General features: G+C 40.2%; 1 protein-coding gene across 1 annotated transcript; it reads left to right on the forward strand.

Annotated features, from left to right (window-relative positions):
- Positions 1-9,534: 9,534 nt before the first annotated feature.
- On the forward strand, positions 9,535-13,738 carry LOC137652774 (uncharacterized). Its single transcript, XM_068386180.1, has 3 exons — positions 9,535-11,217; positions 12,495-13,041; positions 13,326-13,738. Exons 1-3 carry the CDS (start codon positions 9,535-9,537, stop codon positions 13,736-13,738), a joined length of 2,643 nt encoding a protein of 880 aa, XP_068242281.1.
- The last annotated feature ends 6,956 nt before the right edge of the window (positions 13,739-20,694 follow it).

Raw genomic sequence — 20,694 nt, forward strand, 5'->3', positions numbered from 1 at the left:
TTTATTTAACACATCATGAAAGTAATTTCCTTGAGATTTTTTTCTCTAATAACAACATGATCTCTATTTTCTTTTTTGGTTGATAAACAATAATTTATGAATAAAGTTGCAAAATAATATTTGGTAAGAAAAACTCATATATGTTAAACGTGTTGTAAAACAGTGCTGGCTATGTTCGATTTAGAAAATTACATTTAACAGATTGCTCAAAAATTTAACGGTAACTATGATAAGAGTCAATTAAAACAATATGCAAATACAGGAAAGCCCTAACCAGTTACGTTTGGGAACAGGATTGAAAGGTTAGGGAAAGCCAAAAAATATGTCTGTTTAGAACCAGAATGTCAGGTTTAGCTAAAACCATTATAGAAAGGGAAATAGAAAAGTAATGAGATATATTTGCTATATTTTTTAGTGGTTTGTCCTTCACAGTCTACATATCAGTGTATTTCACTGCATAAAATGTTTCTTTTTATGGCCATTGTATCTTTGATATTTCTCTTATGTAAGACCCATACACCAAACATTTTTCTGCTCCTCCAGAATGAAATTACCAAAATTTGAAAAAGTAAGCCCTTGACCCCAACCCCACCCCAGAAAAAAAAAATAGAAAAAAGCCCAGTTCTTCATAATTGTCAGTCGTTACCGCAAATGTGTATGTTTCTCTTTATTTGAAATAATGATTGATACTCTTTTTCATTCGTTGAAGATTACTCCCCCAGACACGAGCTGTAATGCAAACAAAGCTAGTTGTTTTCGTGCAGAGGTCTTTGATTTTTTGCCTCGGATTACCTCTCGTTTGTTTTGATGTATTGTTTCTCTATTTGTTATTTTATAACTCATTCCCAATATCAAATTGTTTATATTGCAGTATGTTTTCTATTTGCTTTTCAACAATATTATATATAAAGAAACTTTATTTTTATATGAAAAGAAGCCTTGATTTGGGTTTCCACTACTCTGATTGTTGATTGTTGATATTACATAACACACTCTTATCTTGTGATATCAGAGATGAAGATATGCAATAAGATTCAAACCGATTTACTTCACTAATGGAAACTAGTATTCATTTAAGAAATAATAATAATAATAATAATAATAATAATAATAATAATAATAATAATAATAATAATAATATTATCATTACTTGCTAAGCTACAACCCTAGTTGGAAGAGCAGGATGCTATAAGCCCAGGGGCTGCAATGGGGAAAATAGCCCGGTAAGGAGAGGAAACCAGGAAAAAATAAAATATCTAAAGGACAGTAACAAAATTAAAATAAATATTCCTAAATAAACTATTAAAACTTTAACAAAACAAGAGGAAGAAAAATAAGATAGAATAGTGTGCCCGAGTGTAACCTCAAGCAAGAGAACTCTAACCCAAGACAGTAGAAGACCATGATACTGAGGTTATGGTGCTACCCAAGACTAGAGAACAATGGTTTAATTTTGGGGTGTCCTTCTCCTAGAAGAGTTATTTACCAAAGCTAAAGAGTGTCCTCTACCCTTACCAAGAGGAAAGTGGCCACTGCACAATTACAGGGCAGTAGTTAACCCCTTGGATGAAGAAGAATTGTTTGATAATCAGTGTTGTCAGATGTATGAGGACAGAGGAGAATCTGTAAATAGGCCAGACTATTCGGTGTATGTGTAGGCAAAGGGAAAATAAGCAGTAACCAGGAAGAAGGATCCAATGTAGTACTGTCTGGCCAATCAAAGGACCTCATAACTCTCTAATGGTAGTATCTTTTTCCTGAAGGATCAGGAAAAAGACAAAATTGAAAAGTACCATATCTTACGAATTGAATTAAGAACACTATTGAATATGCAGGTAGAAGCGGTGCCAATAATCATAGAAGCACTAGGGACCATACCTGTCATTGAAAAGGATTCGAGAGAATGTAGTTGATATGGTCCCACAGCTTGTGCAGAAGAGCGTGCTATTTAAAACAGCGCATATAGTGAGGAAATTGAAGGATGTAACCCGAAACTCGATACTATAAGTCACCAGTTAATAATAATAATAATAATAATAATAATAATAATAATAATACTGGTATTATTATTATTATTATTATTATTATTATTATTATTATTATTATTATTATTATTATTTAGAGTTATATTGTCTATCCCGTTATTTTGATATGCAAGTAACAAGCCAGTTTTAATTTATTCTGTGTCAAAAAAGACAAAACTTGAAAAGATTTATTTAATAAAAGAAAAGGAGAAAGTCATGAAATTACAGGTTTTTCGAAAGCACAGGTCCAAGTGGAAGGTGTTTTTCTCAAAATCGGCGGATCATGACCATTTAGGGTTGTTGAGAGGAATGGTTTAGGATCAAAAGTTATAGGGAAAGTATGCAGAGAGTGGTAAAGGGAAAGCAAAAGAGATGAACATGAAGGTGTTTGATATCCAATATAACAAAAAGTAAAGGAGAGAGACTGACACATGAAGGCTATAGATAATTGACGATAACTGTTTGATCTGTAAATACGTTTTTAACGCAAAAGACAGACCATTATGTACGAGGAATTGCAGAACGGTAAGATATTTTTTACATTTATTTAGATGTAGGACAAAGTTTCCTTTCCCTCAATTACTTTTCAGAAGGCTAATTAAAGTTACAGGTATGTATGAAAAAAAAAAAATTGAAGGCAGAATCGCTCTACAGTAATGGCTGTTCTGGATTATTTTCCCTTTTCTCTTCTTTAATTGTACTAGATCAATTGAGTTATGCAAATAATAAGAAAATTTATCAATAAAAGAAGATAAGTTTAGTTTTAGGTTATCAACGTTCCATTTTATTACAATTGATGTTTACCATTGTTAAAACGTGCATCGACATGTAATAGGCTGTCAGTCATGATATCAGTTTTACATTGTAGTTTAACTGTGTGATTAATAATAATGGGCGAAGCAGATTTGCATAATTTTGCGATAGAGGGAAAGACCTCGTAACTGAAATCATGAGTCATGCATTTCTAATGCTCAGTTGAGATGTTTTCACAACAGGAGTGCGCATAAAAAAACTATCAAGAGAAGAATCAAACGAAGTTGAGAGAGTTGTCCGAAATAGGATGAGGATTGGAAACGAAGGCGAAAGTAGTCGTTGAATATTCAAAAGTATATATTTGTCGGTTTTCCAAGCCAGACCTATAGAATGAGAGTATTAAGTAAGTTATTGGTTATCCAAAGTGGAATGGCTCCTTCATACATACCTGCAATAATATCCATTCATTAGTGTTGTTATACATCTCATCCGATGTCGCCAATTCTTCTTGTTGGGGTTTAATGATACGTTGGTATTCTTAGAATACATTTAATATGTTATGGGCTTACATTGCTCCTCAGCTCTTAATGGCTTGTCTGAACAACTTGTGGCTCTCAAGTGAGAATATTAAACAAAGTTCGCACATATACATACAAAAAACAAAAGTGAGCATCACTCTCAAAAAGATCGAATCCTACTACAATACAAAAGCAAGAAAAATCACATTTTAACATTAGGATAATTAATGATGGATTAAATCCTTCATAACATACGCTACTACATTTATGAACTATGCCGAAACATGTTCTAACAATGCAATACCCTGCAACATTACTCTTAATACCCGTAGCGCATATAGTATTACAGTACAAAATACATAACAGTCTTCTCCCCCTTAATTTGACATTGTACAAAACTACAAATATAACCTCTCGGGGGGTTTCCCCCTATTCATCCTATAGGGAAGTACTCGAACTTCATCCTGTACTGGCACATGAATAGAATCTATATCTACTTCAGATGTTTAAGCATCTTGGTTAATATTTGATTTAACTACTGAAAATTTTTCATCTCTAACATTCACATGATCTACAGGATTTTTATTTAATGGCTGTAATTGATCAACATGGCGTTTTACAATATTTTCACCAACTTGAACATCATGATATGAATTTCCTATCTCTTTTACAATTTCTCCTGGTACCCACTTTTCCTGGAGTATTGTATGATCTTACCATGACATCAGAACGCTGTAGTCTCGCAGCTACCAACGTAGGTAAACTTGCTATTGGACCCAATATTGCTAAAAGAGGTTTATGATCCGTAACAAGTGTGAACCTTTTCCTTCCATAAAGATACAAATGAAATTTCTTAACTCCATACACTAATGCTAAACCTTCTTTTTCTATTTGAGAGTAATTCCTTTCTGCCTTGTTCAATACTCTAGAAGCGAAAGCAATTGGCTTCTCTGTTCCATTCAGCATTACATGAGATAATACTGTGCCTAAACCTATGTTCGATACATCACAAACTAATTTAACTGGTAAATCCATTTGATAATGTAACAGAAAAGTAGGTGAAGTATTTTCTGCTTTATTCTTTCAAAAAATTCCTGACAATCTTTTGTCCAATTCCACTCTACACCCTTTTTCAGTAAGGTACACAATAGATGTGCGATTGTAGATAAATTCTAAATGAAATTTCCATAAAATGTTACTAAACCTAAAAATGATTGTAATTCCTTAACATTTTCTGGTACCTTAGGTGATATGACAGCATTAATTTTCTCCTTAGTCTTGTGAATACCTTTGCCATTGATTACAAAACCTAAGTATTCCGCTGAATCAACTTCTAAAATAGATTTTATCCTATTTACTCTAATATTATGTTCATTCGACTTCTTCAGAACTGCCCGTAATCTTTCTCTATGTTTTTTATCTTAACCAGAGACTAAAACACATTCCTTGAAAATAAATACTCCTTGCATTCCTGAAAAAAAATCTTATCCATAGTTTGTTGCCATATAGCTGGACTGCTTGCTACTCCATAAGGCAATCTCTTTGGCCTATACAAACCTAAGGATGTATTCACTGTACATAGTTCTTGTGAATTTTCATCCATGGGAAGCTGTGCAAACGCTTGTCTAAGATCTAACTTAGAAAATACGTTACATCCTGACATAGTTGCAAACATGTCTTTTGGATTTGGTAATGGATGTTGAGCTACCGGAAGCTGTGGATTCAACGTTACTTTGTAATCTCCACATAGCCTAACCTGACCGTTTTCCTTCATAATAGGAATTAACGGTGTAGCCCAATCTGAGTATGTAACTTTTTTCCCAAAACCTTCACTTTCTAATCTTTTGATTTCTGTTTCAACTGTACTTTTCAATCCATAAGGTACTAGACTTGGAGCAAAAAATCTAGGAGTACTATCTGATTTCAAAACTAAAATTGCCTTTGCGTTCTTTACTATACCAACTTTATCTTCAAATACGTCTTGAAACTCTGATAGACTATTATCCAAAGACACTTTATTTTGTGTTTATCTTGTGTACCTGTAACCTTCAAAATACTAGGCCAATCTAGTTTTATATAATGTAACCAGTCCAAACCTAGTAAAGTTTGTCCTTTACCTTTCACTACCGTTTATGACGTTTTGTCAAACTTCTGATCTTTATACTGTACTTCTACGTTCGAAGCACCTATTACCAAAATATCAAAACCATTATAACCTTTGAAAACACTATTTGTGCCTTTAATAACAAATTAGGAAGGGTTTTACCTTTTTTCTCAGACATAATTGATATATCAGCTGCTGTATCAACTTGCATTACAATTGGTTTACCATCTATAATCACTTCTACCAATATGTGTTTCTTTGTACCTTTGTTGACAGAAATAATGAGAAACGCAAAATCAGTTTTTGACCTAACCAGATAATCATGAACATTTTCCACATTATTCTCTTGGCCTATAGTATCAACGGCTGCATTTATTTTCTTTGCGTACTGTTTACGGAATTTACAATTATTTGAAAAATGTCCCGTCTTTCTACAATTCTGGCATGTTTGTCCTATAGCAGGGCATTTCCTTGCTTCGTTTTACCACACCTATAGCATTTGGGGTTTTCCTGTTGCTTCTGTGTAGAGGTCTGATTCTGATATTTGTGAACATTAGAGTTTGGCAATTTCCTATGACTAAGCTTTGAAGTATTCTTTCTCTGATTCTCGTTGTCTTTCAACTTTGAGCCTATTTTGCTAATTTTAGAATTTTCCGTTCTACTACTTGTAGAATTACCCATTATATTACTTTGCCTATTTGATGATTCTAGAGCTCTTCCTATAATCAATACCTTCTCTAGTGTTAAATCTTTATCCTGCAATAATTTTTTTCTTAGCTCTTTTGATGTGCAATGGGCAATAACTTGATCTGTGATAACATTTTCTAACTCTAGAAATTCACATGAAACAGCTAAATTCTTAAATCTAGTCACAAACGCATCTAAACTTTCATGGTCTTTCTGATATGCCTGTGCTGTAAATTGATATCTTTTAAAAAATTTATTGACCTGAGGGGCAAAATTGTGGTCAAATTCTTAATCGCAGCTTCACTAGTGTCATCGGTAGGTTGCAGTGTCTTAAACACTTTCCGAACCTATCTACCGGCTGTGTGCAGTAATAACGCCTCCTTCTGTGCATCTTTTATAGTACCTAAAGCTTCAATGAAAATCTTAAATTCTTCACACCACTGCTGCCATCGTGGCAACAAAATTGGGTTCAGCAACAATGCTAAACTTCTCTGGATGCTCAATGTCCAGGGGCATTTTTACTTCTTACCTGAGTTAGGTTAGGTAAAGGAAATCGACATAATTAACTAGGTAATAAGTAAAACAGTTAATTCTAACCTAATTTCTATATTAATTCCACCTCTGGTGTGTTTATGCAACCAACTATAGGCATTTTACACTTTTTGTTTTATGCAAACTATCCCTGTCTTCTGAAATTTTACCACCTAATGCCTGGTGGAAACAAATTTAAATCATACCTTCCTGTTTACCAACCTATATAATATATACATTGGGTGTTTGCTTCTTTCTTGACATTAAGCTTGAATGTAGAAATGTTTTGTGGCTTTCCTGTTTACTGCATACCTGCTGCTGCTGTATGGGGGCCTTCACCTAGTTGCCTCTTCTGCTGTTGCATTTCTCTGTATGGGTTCCGTTTCACCTCTTGCCAAACTATTATGTATGGTATTGGTTATCCAAAGTGGAAGGGCTCCTTCATACATACCTGGAATAATATCCATTAATTAGTGTTGTTCTACCTCTCATCCGATGTCAACGATTCTTCTTGTTGGGGTTTAATGATACGTTGGTATTCTTAAAATACATTTAATAAGTTATCGGCTTATATTGCTCCTCAGCTCTCAATGACTTGTCTGAACAACTTGTGGCTCTCGAGTGAGAATATGTAAACAAAGCTCGCACACATACATACTAAAAAAAAAAGTGAGCATCACTCTTAAAAAGATCGAATCCTACTACAATACTAAAGCAAGAAGAATCACATCCTAACTTTAGGAAAATTAATCATTTGAAATCCCCGCCATTTAACTCCACAAACGTTGCGTTAAATTAGGGTAAGACTGGAAGATCTCGCGGGCGTTTCTGCGAATGAGTGCTGTCCAATACGTGACGGTATTGTGGCGTAAATTTCAACCACCTGGAGGGGAAGGAGCAAGTGTCAGAGAAACAAAGTCTTTATTATTTACAATTTACGAAAATGATATTGTATTGTTTTATGCTGGCAAAAATATCGATGTATATGTTTAGAGACAAGGACTCTCTAGTTTGTTAGATTCTGGCAAATTATGGCCTTCAGCCGAAGTATTGAGTTTACCCTTTAATCTGACGTAAGACTTTGACTCTTTCTCTGTCTTTTAGTCAATAAAGAAACTCGATCAAACCCCTTATTGATTAAATAAAGTAAGAGTTCCCGTGCATTTCACAAGGAGACGTTAGTTAGCGCGGGAGACAGTAGTTTTCCTCTGAGCTGTCCTGAGCGACGCTCGTTTATTCCTGCCTAAAGCTCCATCCAACTAAGAAAGTACGTCTATGAGTTAGTGTGTCTCTCTGTCTCTGGCTCCTATCTACCGCGATACCAGGTCAGTTCCTTTGTGAGTAAGAATTATGTACAGTTGTATCGATCTGTAAACTTGTCATCCCTTGGATTAGGGATTTGTTTTATGCATCAAATAATGTCTGTAGGCACTGGGATGTGATTTACCCTAGATTCAATAGTGTATTCTCGAAACTTCGTCTTATCTAGTCCAACGTGGACTCAGTGTTTCATGAGCACATGTTACAAACCCCCTAAGGGTGGAAGATCTAACTTTCATTTGCCTGACTTGTTATTGTGTTTTTTCTTTTTTTATTAAATGATTATTTTTGTAATAAACTTAAAATTATGATCATATTTTATTGAAACTCCTGAATTGTTTTGGAAAGCAAACCTCTTCAAGGTCTTATCATCGGCCCATTCCATCGGGCCTAGAATCATTAGTTTTCACTAAGTCGGAGAAAAATTAACGACATTTGGTCCTTCGAACCGGATGATAAGTGCTTTCCCGAGCTTGCAAGAAAATTCTGTAAGGTATGATCTTTAGGGTAGCCCTAATAGGAGAAAGAGGGAGAGACTAAACAACTAAAGCCCTCAGTGTCTCAATGTGCGACTGACAGCATGTGCCTCTAGTTTTTGTGCCCCCATCTTCGTAACGTAAAGAAAATTCTGTTCTTTCCTAGTTTGCCAACCCCCCCCCACCCCCCACCCCCGAAATAGAGTTAAGTCAGTCAAAATGGCGGTGGCTATGATCGTACAAATCGAGGCATCGATGGGCCTCATAACAGACTTACTGGTTGAAACGCAGCGTACGTTAGTTGAAACCTACTCTGAATCCGTGTACCAGAATCTGGTCACGCAATTGCGAGAGGAGGAAAGACAGCTAAGAGAGCTGTATAAGAGACAGTGTGTCAAACTAGAACCTGGTTTAGATGCCTAAATCAGACACACGTTAGGAGAAGCTATGCGAACTTCTACGCTTCTGTATAACCGAATTGATAGAGTGAAAGTCACTCCGACAGGGAATGTTTCCCTCCCCAAATTGAAACCGCTGCCTCTCCCCACGATTAAAGGGGAAGTGCAAGAATATGCTTTGTTTCGAGAGCTCTTCACGATACATGTGGATCGAAGAGCAGATTTGGATTACATTTGGTCCTTCGAACCGGATGATAAGTGCTTTCCAGAGCTTACAAGGAAATTATGTAAGGTATGATCTTTAGGGTAGCCCTAATAGGAGAAAGAGGGAGAGACTAAACAACTAAAACCCTCAGTGTCCCAATGTGTGACTGACCCCATGTGCCTCTAGTTTTTGTGCCCCCATCTTCGTAACGTAAAGAAAATTCTGTTCTTTCCTAGTTTGCCAACCCCCCCCCCCACCACCCCTGAAATAGAGTTAAGTCAGTCAAAATGGCGGTGGCTATGATCGTACACATCGAGGCATCGATGGGCCTCATAACGGACTTACTGGTTGAAACGCAGCGTGCGTTAGTTGAAACCTACTCTGAATCCGTGTACCAGAATCTGGTCACGCAATTGCGAGAGGAGGAAAGACAGCTAAGAGAGCTGTATAAGAGACAGTGTGTCAAACTAGAACCTGGTTTAGATGCCTGAATCAGACACACGTTAGGAGGAGAAGCTATGCAAACTTCTACGCTTCTATATAACCGAATTGATAGAGTGAAAGTCACTCCGACAGGGAATGTTCCCCTCCCCAAATTGAAACCGCTGCCTCTCCCCACGATTGAAGGGGAAGTGCAAGAATATGCTTCGTTTCGAGAGCTCTTCACGATACATGTGGATCGAAGAGCAGATTTGGATGATGTATCCAAATTTACGTATCTATTGGGGACTTTAGGCAGGGATCCGCTAAGGATCGTAAAATCCCTAAGTGTAACCGCCGCGAACTATAGGATAGTGTTGGATCTCTTAGACAAACAATATGGGAATGTCCATCAAACACTCGTAATTCTACATAGAAAGTTGGCTAATATCTTTATACCCTCATTTAATCCTGTAGAGCTGAAAAGATTTCGTTTTGAATTAACAATCATAATCGAGCAGATCAAGAGGCTAAGTAGTAACGATATAGGACATGGTATGGTCATGAGCATCATTAATCAAAAATTGTCAGAAGGGAAGCTCTATAGGAAAGTAGTTGAACATCTGAGAAAGTGTGACTATACACTAGATGAATTCTTCGACGCGATCGATTTTATTATTCGAATGGTCGAGGACGATGCCTTGACACGAGGAGATAAACTTGAACCTGACAAGAGAATAAACGTCAGTGTAAGAGCGAAGTCGAAACCAGTTCAGAAAAATTCTTGTCCCTTTTGTAACGAACGGCACCCGCCTCACAGATGCCGCCGAGTAACTGACATGGCTGCCAGACGTTGCATTTTGCTAAAAAGGGGCCTATGTTTTAATTGCATTAATTCTGGTCATCGAAGTGATAAGTGTCCTGTCCATAGTTCTTGTAAGAATTGTAGTGGTAACCACAACACAGCCATTTGTGATAATTATAATCCGGAAAAACGACTGCAATCAGTTCCCTCCACTTCAGCCTCAAGTAATAGTAGTAGTCAGTCTACAACATCCCGCCCCGTAGTGAATGCGACACCTCAACAGCACGAAACGGCCCCCCGTCCATCTAAAGATAAAGTAGAACCCAAACAGTGGAAAAGTGCAAAGATCGCACAGATGTCCAGCGTGGACCTCCCATGTACAATCTTGCCAACAGCTATGGCCAAAATCAATCACAAGCAAGGTAGTAAGCGAGTCCGCTTATTTCTCGATACGGGAAGACAAAAAAGCTTCATCTTCGCGAAAATTGCGAGGCAATTAGGCCTGCCTGTGGTAAGAAAGGTAGCGTTGAACATAGCCCCGTTTGGCTCCGCAGAAATAAGCGGACAATATGATGTCATAAGCTGTAGGATAGAGATAGGAAGAAGAGTAGAACGAATGAAGCTGGTGGCACACGAGAACGTTGACGTCCCAATGCATAACGCTGGTTATGTACAAGTTAGACAGCATCTGTTAAGTAAGGGAGTCACGTTGGCCGATCCAGAGAATAAGTCCTATGAGTTGAAAAATGTGCACATTTTAGTAGGGGCCGATTATTTTAGCTACTTCATCATAGGCATCGAGAAAGTTGATGGGAAAAGTCTTTTCCTGACCAATAATGGTATGTCGCCATATGGGAAAGTTCCGCAGTGGCTGTTACAAGGCAAGAAGATCGAACATGTGAAAACGCTCAGAGTCTGTAGAATTGAGAGTGAACCAAACCAGTTTGACGTAGATGAGTGGTGGCGTTTGGATCGCGTTGGCATCGCCCCATCAGAGCAATATACTGTCCGCGAAGCGGAAGCCATGCGAAAGGTGTTGCAAAGTGTTGTAAAGAAGCCTGAGGGATATCAGGTTAGCCTACCATTCGGGTCGAATGCTAGGCCAGATACAAACTATCGAAACGTTGTAGCGCAGTTAAATCGTTGCAAACTAAATTTAGGAAGGACAGGGAATATTTTGATCAGTATCAGGGAGTGATAAAGAAGTATCTAGAAGAAGGCTTTATATCAGAATTAAAGGAACCCAAGATTGAAGGGTATTATATGCCACATTTTGGAATTAAGAAAGATAGCCGCACGACCTCCCTCGGAATCATGTTTAATGCCTCAGCAAAATCTAAAGGTCATAAATCGTTGAATGAGTGCCTCTTACCTGGCCCCAATCTAGTAGAATTAGCATATAATTTGTTTATAAGGTTCAGATTGAACGAATATGCCATGCTAGCTGACATCAGCAAGGCCTTCCACCGTGTATTGTTAGATCCCCGTGATGCCAAATACACACAATTTCTGTGGGGCGAGGTAGCAGGTCGAGCGCTCACCTTCGCCTTTAGAGTCGTGGTGTTCGGCATCACAGCGAGTCCGTTTTTGTTGCAACAAGTTTTGAATTGTCATTTTGAAAGGGAAGGTAGGCCAGATTTGGCTAAGTCCTTTTACGTAGATAATTATCTCAGTACTTTCGATGATGTAGAGAGCATGAGGCAGGAGCATGAATCTATCAACAAGATCTTAAAAAGGGCTGGTATGCCTTTAGAAGGGTGGGAGTCCCATAACTTAGCCTTCGATAGCGAGAAGCAGTGGAGTGAGCCGGTGAATGTGAACGTACTTGGGCTGCGATGGGCCCGAGACGTCGATCGATTGTGTGTGAAAGAGAGTAAGAGAATCAGTGAATTGGGGGAGGGATGGGTACCTGCGAAGCGTAGGGTACTTTCCATGTTGGTCTCCATTTATGATCCTCTAGGCTTGATAAGCCCATTATTTGTTCGAGGAAAGCTTTTCCTCCAACAACTATGGGAGGATAACGTAGGTTGGGATAACGTGTTAAGGAGAGAGAAAGCTAGAGAAGCGAGTGAGTTGTTGTGTGAATTGAAAGCGGTGAGTAACATCACTTTTCCAAGAGCGGTAGGCAAGAAAAATTTAGAGCTCCATTTATTCATCGATGCCAGCAGCAAGGCATACGGTGCAGTAGCATATACTTGGGACAATTGCAGTCAAGTAAGCCTACTCACTAGTAAGATGAGAATCACTCCAAAGGGGATGAACAAGTTGACAATCCCAAAGCTAGAATTATTAGCATTGTTGTTAGGCTGCAGATTAGCTAAGACACTTAAAGGGCTGATAGAGCCACGAGAGATAGTCATGTGGACTGACAGTAAGGTCACGTTGGCATGTGTAGCATCTCCCGATGCCAAAGACAATAAGAATGTATTCATATCTAACAGAGTGGCGGAGATTATTTTTCTTCATCGGGTTTGCGATTTCAGTCCCAGCTACGTCCCAAGTAAACAGAATCCTGCCGATGTCCTGTCCAGAGGAGCAACAACGCAACAATTGCTACAGAACCCTCTTTGGCAGAATGATCCAGAGTTCCTGAGGACCGCAGGAGAGCCTGTTCCTTACAAAGAGGATGATCCAACCAATGAAAGAACCGTAGTGGCGGCGGTGCAAGAAATGAGGGAAGAAATAAGATCTGCTCCCCCAGGAGAGATATGGGAAATTCTACAGAAGGAATTAGAGTCCCAATTCTTGAGAGTTACTAGGTTACTCATGAGATTTACTAAATTAAAACGGCATCCGTTCAGTATTCTTGTCCAATTAGAGCAAAATTATTATTTGCCTACAGTCTATGCTTACTTGGAGGGTGGGGTCAGACCCCCTTGTGAAGTTATTAATTTTGTCAGACAATTAAATTTAGTGCTAGATAATAAGTTGATTTGCACTAGGGGACGTGTGTCCCAAGTAGAGGAAATGAAATATTTGATTATTTTGCCAGCCAAGGGACGCTTAGTTAGGGCTTATCTAAGATATTTGCATTGTTTGCATTTACATTGTGGTGTGAATACACTAATGGGTATCTTTCGACAGAAATGCTGGTCGCCGGGCCTACATTCCATTGCCAAGCAAATTGTACGGAAGTGTCCAGAATGCGTGCTAGCCTTCCAGCCCCTGTTGAGACAGCCACCACCCCCCCCCCCATACCGAAGGAAAGGATCAACCTGACGAAACCCTTTACCGCAGTCGGAGTGGACCACAGAGCGGCCATACAGACTGAAACGCGGCCAGACTACATACTGATCGTGACATGCATGGCCAGCAGGGCCGTGTACCTCGATTTCTGCCCCTCCCTGGAAGTGGAGGAATTTGTCTTAGCCTTGCGTCGTTTTTGTGCTACCCACGGTGCCCCGTCTTTCATCACATCCGATAATCATCAAACGTTCAAGACTATCAGCAACCTCCTTCAGGGACTTAGGAAGAGGATGAAGTCCAGCAGTTCCTGAGGAAAACTGGAATCGAAAGGTGTTTTCTGACGCCCGGTGCGCCTTGGAAAGGTGTTTTTTTTCGAGCACCTAATCGGAGTGACAAAACGTACCCTCCAGATAGCCCTCGGGAAGAAGTCCCTGCCGGACGCCCATGTCCTAACATTGGTGAAGGAAGCCGAGGCGGTGGTTAATAACAGGCCTCTAATGTACAGCGGCGACTAGTGCGAGGATGAAGTCCTCACCCCCTCCCATTTAGTGCGAGGAAACATGATCAACCTAATGGCACCGATCTTGCCAGACGACCACCTCAATGCAACCTTCACCTCCCAGAGGCTCCGTAATCGTTATTTGAAGTTGACAGACACTCTGAAAGCCTTACGGGAGAGGTGGAGGAAAGAGTATTTGAGTGCCCTGAGGGCCAGACATGACTGTCGATATGGGGAACCTTCCAAGCTGCACCCCGGAGACATTGTGCTGGTCAAGCAAGACAATCAAAAAAGGGCTACGTGGCCCCTTGGACATGTCGTGGAGACATATCCTGACGACGACGGAGTCGTGCGTTCGGCCAAGGTGTTGTTCGAGGATGTAGAGTCCCAGCAAGCTGTTAGCCACCTGGTTCCCCTGGAGATTTCCCCCTCTGATGACGATGATGGTGCTGGAGAAGACGATGGTGACGGCGACGTCGAAGACGAGGGTGCGTACAGTTTGCCAGCAGGACTGCAAGGGACCGTTGTGACGTTTGGGGACAACCAGGAGATAGTTCAGGCTACGACATCTCGACACCCAGCCACAGAGGTCTTAGGTGGTGACGAAAATAGTGATACCAATACAGTAAGTGAGAGTAGTGAAAGTGCCGTAGAATCAGAGACGGCTGGCGGACAAGGACGTTCCGCACGCCCATTGAGAAAGGCTGCTGTAAAGCAGTGAAATTTGATAAAACAACTCATAGACAGTGAAGGTATCTAAGTCATAGCTGCAAACAGTAAAAGAAAACGGGAGTATCCCTCCTTGTGGTAGGTAGGGAGGGTGGAAAGAAGTAAGTGTAGGTGAGTTTGAATCCACAGAGGTTGGAAGTGCGTCGGGTATGGAGGACGGAAATGGGAGGGCCTCTCACGTATATACAAGTCTAGCGTTGTACAGAACCAGGCCCCCCCTTCCCCTAGAGTAATTGCCAAGGTGTGGCTGTTTGGGAGTGGTAATTCCATTGATTGATTAAGGACAGATTGCCTTATGATATATATATATATATATATATATATATATATATATATATATATATATATATATATATATATATATATATATATATATATATGATTATTTGATTTATGATTGTGCATGTGTACATTGCTTATTGCTTATTTGAAATATTATTGCAGGCCTATTGCCTATTGCCTTTCTATTGATTGATTCATGTATGTATTATATGTCTGGGTACATTTATATATATGTTGCCATTATGTGTGTACACTTGTAAGAATTGATTGCCCCGGGGTAATATTATTTCTCTTGATGTATATTGTGTGTACTCTGTTAGAGTCGTTGTGGAGCGCTACGCAATGAGCCTAACCGAGTCTTTGAGTGGTTACTCCTCCCCCAAGTTTGGTCTTGCCTAGTTTTCCGACGTTTCACCGCCCCTTTATTTCGGGTGTGGAGGATGTCGGGAGTTTCGAACTGATCATTCGAAATCCCCGCCATTTAACTCCACAAATGTTGCGTTAAATTAGGGCAAGACTGGAAGATCTCGCGGGCATTTCTGTGAATGAGTACTGTCCAATACGTGACGGTATTGTGGCGTAAATTTCAACCACCTGGAGGGGAAGGAGCGGGTGTCAGAGAAACAAAGTCTTTATTATTTACAATTTACGAAAATGATATTGTATTGTTTTATGCCGGCAAAAATATCGATGTATATGTTTAGAGCCAAGGACTCTCTAGTTTGTTAGATTCTGGCAAATTATGGCCTTCAGCCGAAGTATTGAGATTACCCTTTGATCTGACGTAAGACTTTGACTGTTTCTCTGTCTTGTAGTCAATAAGGAAACTCAATCAAACCCCTTATTGATTAAATAAAGTAAGAGTTCAAGCACATTTCACAAGACACGTTAGCTAGCGCGGGAGACAGTGGTTTTCCTCTGAGCTGTCCTGAACGACGTTCGTTTATTCCTGCCTAAAGCTCCATCCAACTAAGAAAGTACGTCTATGAGTTAGTGTGTCTCTCTGTTTCTGGCTCCTATCTACTGCGATACCAGGTCAGTTCCTTTGTGAGTAAGAATTATGTACAGTTGTATCGGTCTGTAAACTTGTCATCCCTTGGATTAGGGATTTGTTTTATGCATCAAATAATATCTGTAGGCATTGGGATGTGATTTACCCTAGATTCAATAGTGTATTCTCTAAACTTCGTCTTATTTAGTCCAACGTGGACTCAGTGTTTCATGAGCACATGTTGCAAACCCCCTTAGGGTAACAGATCTAACTTTCATTTGCCTGACTTTTTATTGTGTGTGTGTTTTTTTTTTTTATTAAATGATTATTTTTGTAAAAAAGTTAAAATTATGATCATATTTTATTGAAACTCCTGAATTGTTTTAGAAAGCAAACCTCTTCAAGGTCTTATCATCGGCCCATTCCATCGGGCCTAGAATCATTAGTTTTTACTAAGTCAGAGAAAAATTCACGACAAAATCCTTCATAACATATGCTACTACACTTATGAACTATGCCGAAACACGTTCTAATAAACGGATTTTGAGTGAAGCGAAAAATCTATTTTTGGGTGAGGTAGCCATGTCGTCCTGATGGAAGTTCCTTCGTTAGTAGCTTCCTAGGTTATATTTGAGTACAGTGATATATCCCAGAGAATTTATCAAAGGTATCCAGAATTCTAACTCCTGGAGTGAATATCCCTTAAAGATTTTTAAAAAGGGATATCGCATAATATCAGAGGATGTATTCTTGACACATCGCATAGCTATCTGCACCCCTAATAGCATTTTCGCTTCGAGGGGAAAGTGACAAGAGTATAGGAGAGCCGTTATTGAGGTAACGCTCTTACTGTACTGTAAACAGGCGCCATCCGGCCACCTTGTGGCGCCATATAGCCATTCTTTGTAGCTTTGTAGGTGTTACAGATACAGTACATTAGGGAGGGAATCGTTATCCTTTTGTCAAAAGAAGGGCGGGTTCATCAGGACGACACGGCTACCTCACCCAAAAATAGATTTTTCGCTTCGCTCAAAATCCGTTTTTTGGGCTTAGGCCACGTCGTCCTGATGAAAGTTTACCTGAGCATTAATGTATCTGTGGATTTTCAATAGTGCCGTTCATTTCGAGATAAATTTTCCTTTGGTCTACTGGACCTAGAGACACTTGATGTTACCGTTATACATCATTCAACTGATCATGTCATATGTCAGTGCTTCCTGCCCCCTACAGGTTGGAGTCTGGGTAGACTTTAGGAAAAAACCTGAGGATTGTGAGTTCAAGGAACAGACTAGCAAACAGTTTGTATATTAGTGTCGTCATATACATAAAGCATAGATTGTACTTAGATGGTATTGATCTGTGTACGTTACTGAAACCTCCCGAGTCTGGTTGTTAATAGAGACAGACAGGTTTATATACATGTAGGAAACCTTAATTCAGCAAGATAAACAGTTTAGTACAATCAGTCCTTACCTGGTTGCTTGGAACAGTAATAACCTTAGTTCCTAATGTTTTCCTAAATATCAATAGGATCAAAAGACGCTCTGACTTTTATTCAAAGTTTAGAATATTTGGGGCGAAATGAGACGCAAAGATTCCTACTACTTTTTATTACGAATAAAAAATAGAAATCATGGTTGTAACAATCAATTACATTTTATGCTGAATGAATCTGCATAAGAGCATAACTAGTAATAACAGAAATATAATAAGCTTCACCTGAAAACGGAACACAAGCCACTCAATGGGAAATATGTAAAAATTTCACTATGTATTCTGTTGTTACAAGGAACACTATACATATCAGTATGCATGGCACACGTGTTAGTCTATTATGCTTAATGTCACCTGTGTAGTTAGAACAGTCTATAGTGTCGTCACTAGACACATCACTCACATGATATACCTTAAGAGTTTATCTTGTACACCCTTCACTAAAAGTCGCAAGTAGTGCACTGTTCTTCTCAGAAGTCAGGCGACAGGTTTTAGAACACTACCTGCTGCCACCACAAAATGTTTTATCTCCTGTAATTTCTTCGCGTAGTGTTTGAAGAAGACTCTGGATGACTTCCATCCAGTATAAGCGCGAAGGCTTTCAAACGACATAGTCTGAAAGAAATTTAGAGACGGGGCAACTTTCCTTGGATCATGACCTGCGGGTGTACTGTCTGGATCCGCTCTGCGAATAAAATAGGTGATTTTTGCCCTTATCTGTTTCAAGGATAACGTTGAACCTGATGTTTCTCCACTGAAAAGCTGACCTCCATTGAAGTCTGAAGTTCGACAAAGATAGACCTTTAGGCATTCCACTGGGCAGAGGGATGCTTCTTTCTTCAGAGGGCAGATTCTCCAGGGACCCCATCTCTCAGTGGGCAGCTCGTTCTTGGCGAGAAACGTTGGGTCCGGAAAGAGGTTCAGTTCTCCGCAGTCTGTGAACTGAATGTGGCCATCATCCCTCGAGAGGGCCACTATTTCGCTGACTCTGGCTCCCGAGGCTAGTGCAAATAAGAATATCACCTTTTGAGTTAAGTCCTTTAGAGAACAATCTTCATTGTTCAGAGTTGATGCTAAGTGAAGAACCTTGTCCAGAGACCATGAAATGGGCTTTGGAGGGGCTGCGGGCCGAAGTTTAGCGCAGGCTTCTGGAATCTTGTTGAAGATTTTGTTAGAGAAGTCTGCCTGGAAGGCGAAAAGCACTGGTCTGGTTAGGGCAGATTTGCACGTAGTGATCGTATTGGTTACTAGACCTTGTTCATGGAGATGGATGAAGAAGGACAAACAAAAATCCGTAGAAATCTCCTTATGTTTCTTTGCCTTGACAAAGGCGACCCATTTTTTCCAGGAAGACTCATATTGTCTTCTTGTTGACTTTGATTTGTATTCTTCTAAGAAGTCAATACTGTCCCTTGAAATCGCGAACCTTTTCTTGACTGCTAAGGTGAGAAAATCATGAGATGAAGGTTCCAGGACTTCTGTGATGAAGCTGAGACAGTCAATTTCTGCACTTGCGGAGTCAGAACTGGATCCGGCAACGGGATCAGCTTCAGGCGTAGTTCAGTTACTAGGGGGAACCAAACGCTGTTGGGCCACTTGTGGGCCACTGTCGCTGCTGTCCCGTGAAAGGATCTCAGCTTGTCGAGGACTTTCAGTAGAAGGTTGGTTGGAGGGAACAGGTATATCTTGGACCATCTGTTCCAGTCTATAGACATCGCATCCGTCGCTTCCGCTAGAGGATCCTCGTACTGGGGTACATACCGGGGTAGCTTCGTGTTGTCGCTCGTTGCGAAGAGGTCTATCAGCAGTCCTGGGACTCTGCGTAAGATGAAGGAGAATGATCTTGCGTCTAGGGACCATTTTCTCTCTACTGTGTTGAACCTGGAAAGAGCGTCCGCCGTCACATTGCGGAATCCTTGAAGGTGGACTGCTAACAAGTGCCATCTCTCTTCTCCGCTAGTCAGAGGATGGCCAGTATTACTTGATTTAATTGAGGCGATTTAGGCATCTCATTACAACCTCGCTGTCTAGAACCAGACGGATGTGAATCGAACAGCAAAGTTTCAGTTTCTTCAGTGAGAGAAAAACTGCCATGGCTTCCAGATAGTTGATGTGGAAGGTTTTGAAGAGGGGAGACCAGGTTCCTTGGACTTTCCGATGATGAGAGTGCCCTCCCGACCCTTCTTTTGAGTCATCCGTGTGAACGGTGGCTGACGGTGGAGGTGGTTGCAAGGGTACCTTCTTCTTTAGGTTCTTGACCTCCGACCATGGCTTGAGTAGGGATCGCAGATGATTTGGTATAGGTCTCTTTAGATCTCTTCGAGCGTTTGATGCGCATTTTCTCCAAACTCCTGATGCATCTTTTAATTGTGCTCTCAACACTGGGTCTGTCACTGAGGTAAACTGGAGGGACCCCAAAACACTCTCCTGTTGCCTTCTTGATATCCAGGCAGATTGAAGGAGTCTCTTGACAGATCCCGCTATCTCTTTCCTCTTCTTTGATGGAATGGAAAGGCAGTGTGACTGTAAGTCCCAGTGGACACCCAGCCACTGGAACGTCTGAGCTGGAGAAAGACAAGACTTTTCCAAGTTGATCTTGAATCCTAGGTGTTCCAGGAACTGGATCACTTCCTTGGAAGCTTGCGTGCACTCCTCCTTGGATGCTGCCCACACCAGCCAGTCGTCCAGGTAGGCTACCACCTGAATTCCTTTTAGGCGTAATTGATGAATGACTGCATTCGCAAGCTTGGTGAATACCCTTGGAGCTATGTTTAGGCCAAAGGGCATGGCTCTGAAGACGTACTGTCTTTTCTGTAGCTTGAACCCTAGGTAGGGGGAAACTTGACGGTTGATTGGTACGTGCCAGTACCCATCCGTCATGTCTATGGAGACTGTATATGCCTGTTTGGGCAAAAGGGTCCTTATGTGTTGAACCGTTAGCAATCTGAACTTGTAGTTCACTATGAACTTGTTGAGTGGTGATAGGTCCAGAATGACTCTGAGCTTTTCCGAGTCCTTCTTCGGAACACAAAATAGCCTTCCTTGTAATTTGATGGACTTCGCCCTTCTTATAACTCTCTTGTTTAAGAGTTCCTGAACATATTCTTCCAATATGGGGGTTGAGTGTTGGAAGAACTGAGGGAAGTTTGGTGGAGTTTTATTCCAACTCCACCCTAGTCCATTCTTGACTAGGCTGTGGGCCCAGGGATCAAAGGTCCAGTGATCCCGAAAGAGGAGAAGTCTCCCTCCTACCGGTAGCATCTAACTTTGAG

The sequence above is a fragment of the Palaemon carinicauda genome, chromosome 14, assembly GCF_036898095.1.
Source record: "Palaemon carinicauda isolate YSFRI2023 chromosome 14, ASM3689809v2, whole genome shotgun sequence".
Classification (NCBI taxonomy): Eukaryota; Metazoa; Arthropoda; class Malacostraca; order Decapoda; family Palaemonidae; genus Palaemon; species Palaemon carinicauda.

Coding starts and splice junctions, on each gene's coding strand:
- LOC137652774 (XM_068386180.1), top strand. CDS start 9,535: ATGCAAACTTCTACGCTTCTATATAACCGAATTGATAGAGTGAAAGTC. Junction 11,218..12,494: donor AGTGGTGGCGTTTGGATCGC/GTTGGCATCGCC, acceptor ATCACTCCAAAG/GGGATGAACAAGTTGACAAT. Junction 13,042..13,325: donor ATTAAAACGGCATCCGTTCA/GTATTCTTGTCC, acceptor ATCTTTCGACAG/AAATGCTGGTCGCCGGGCCT.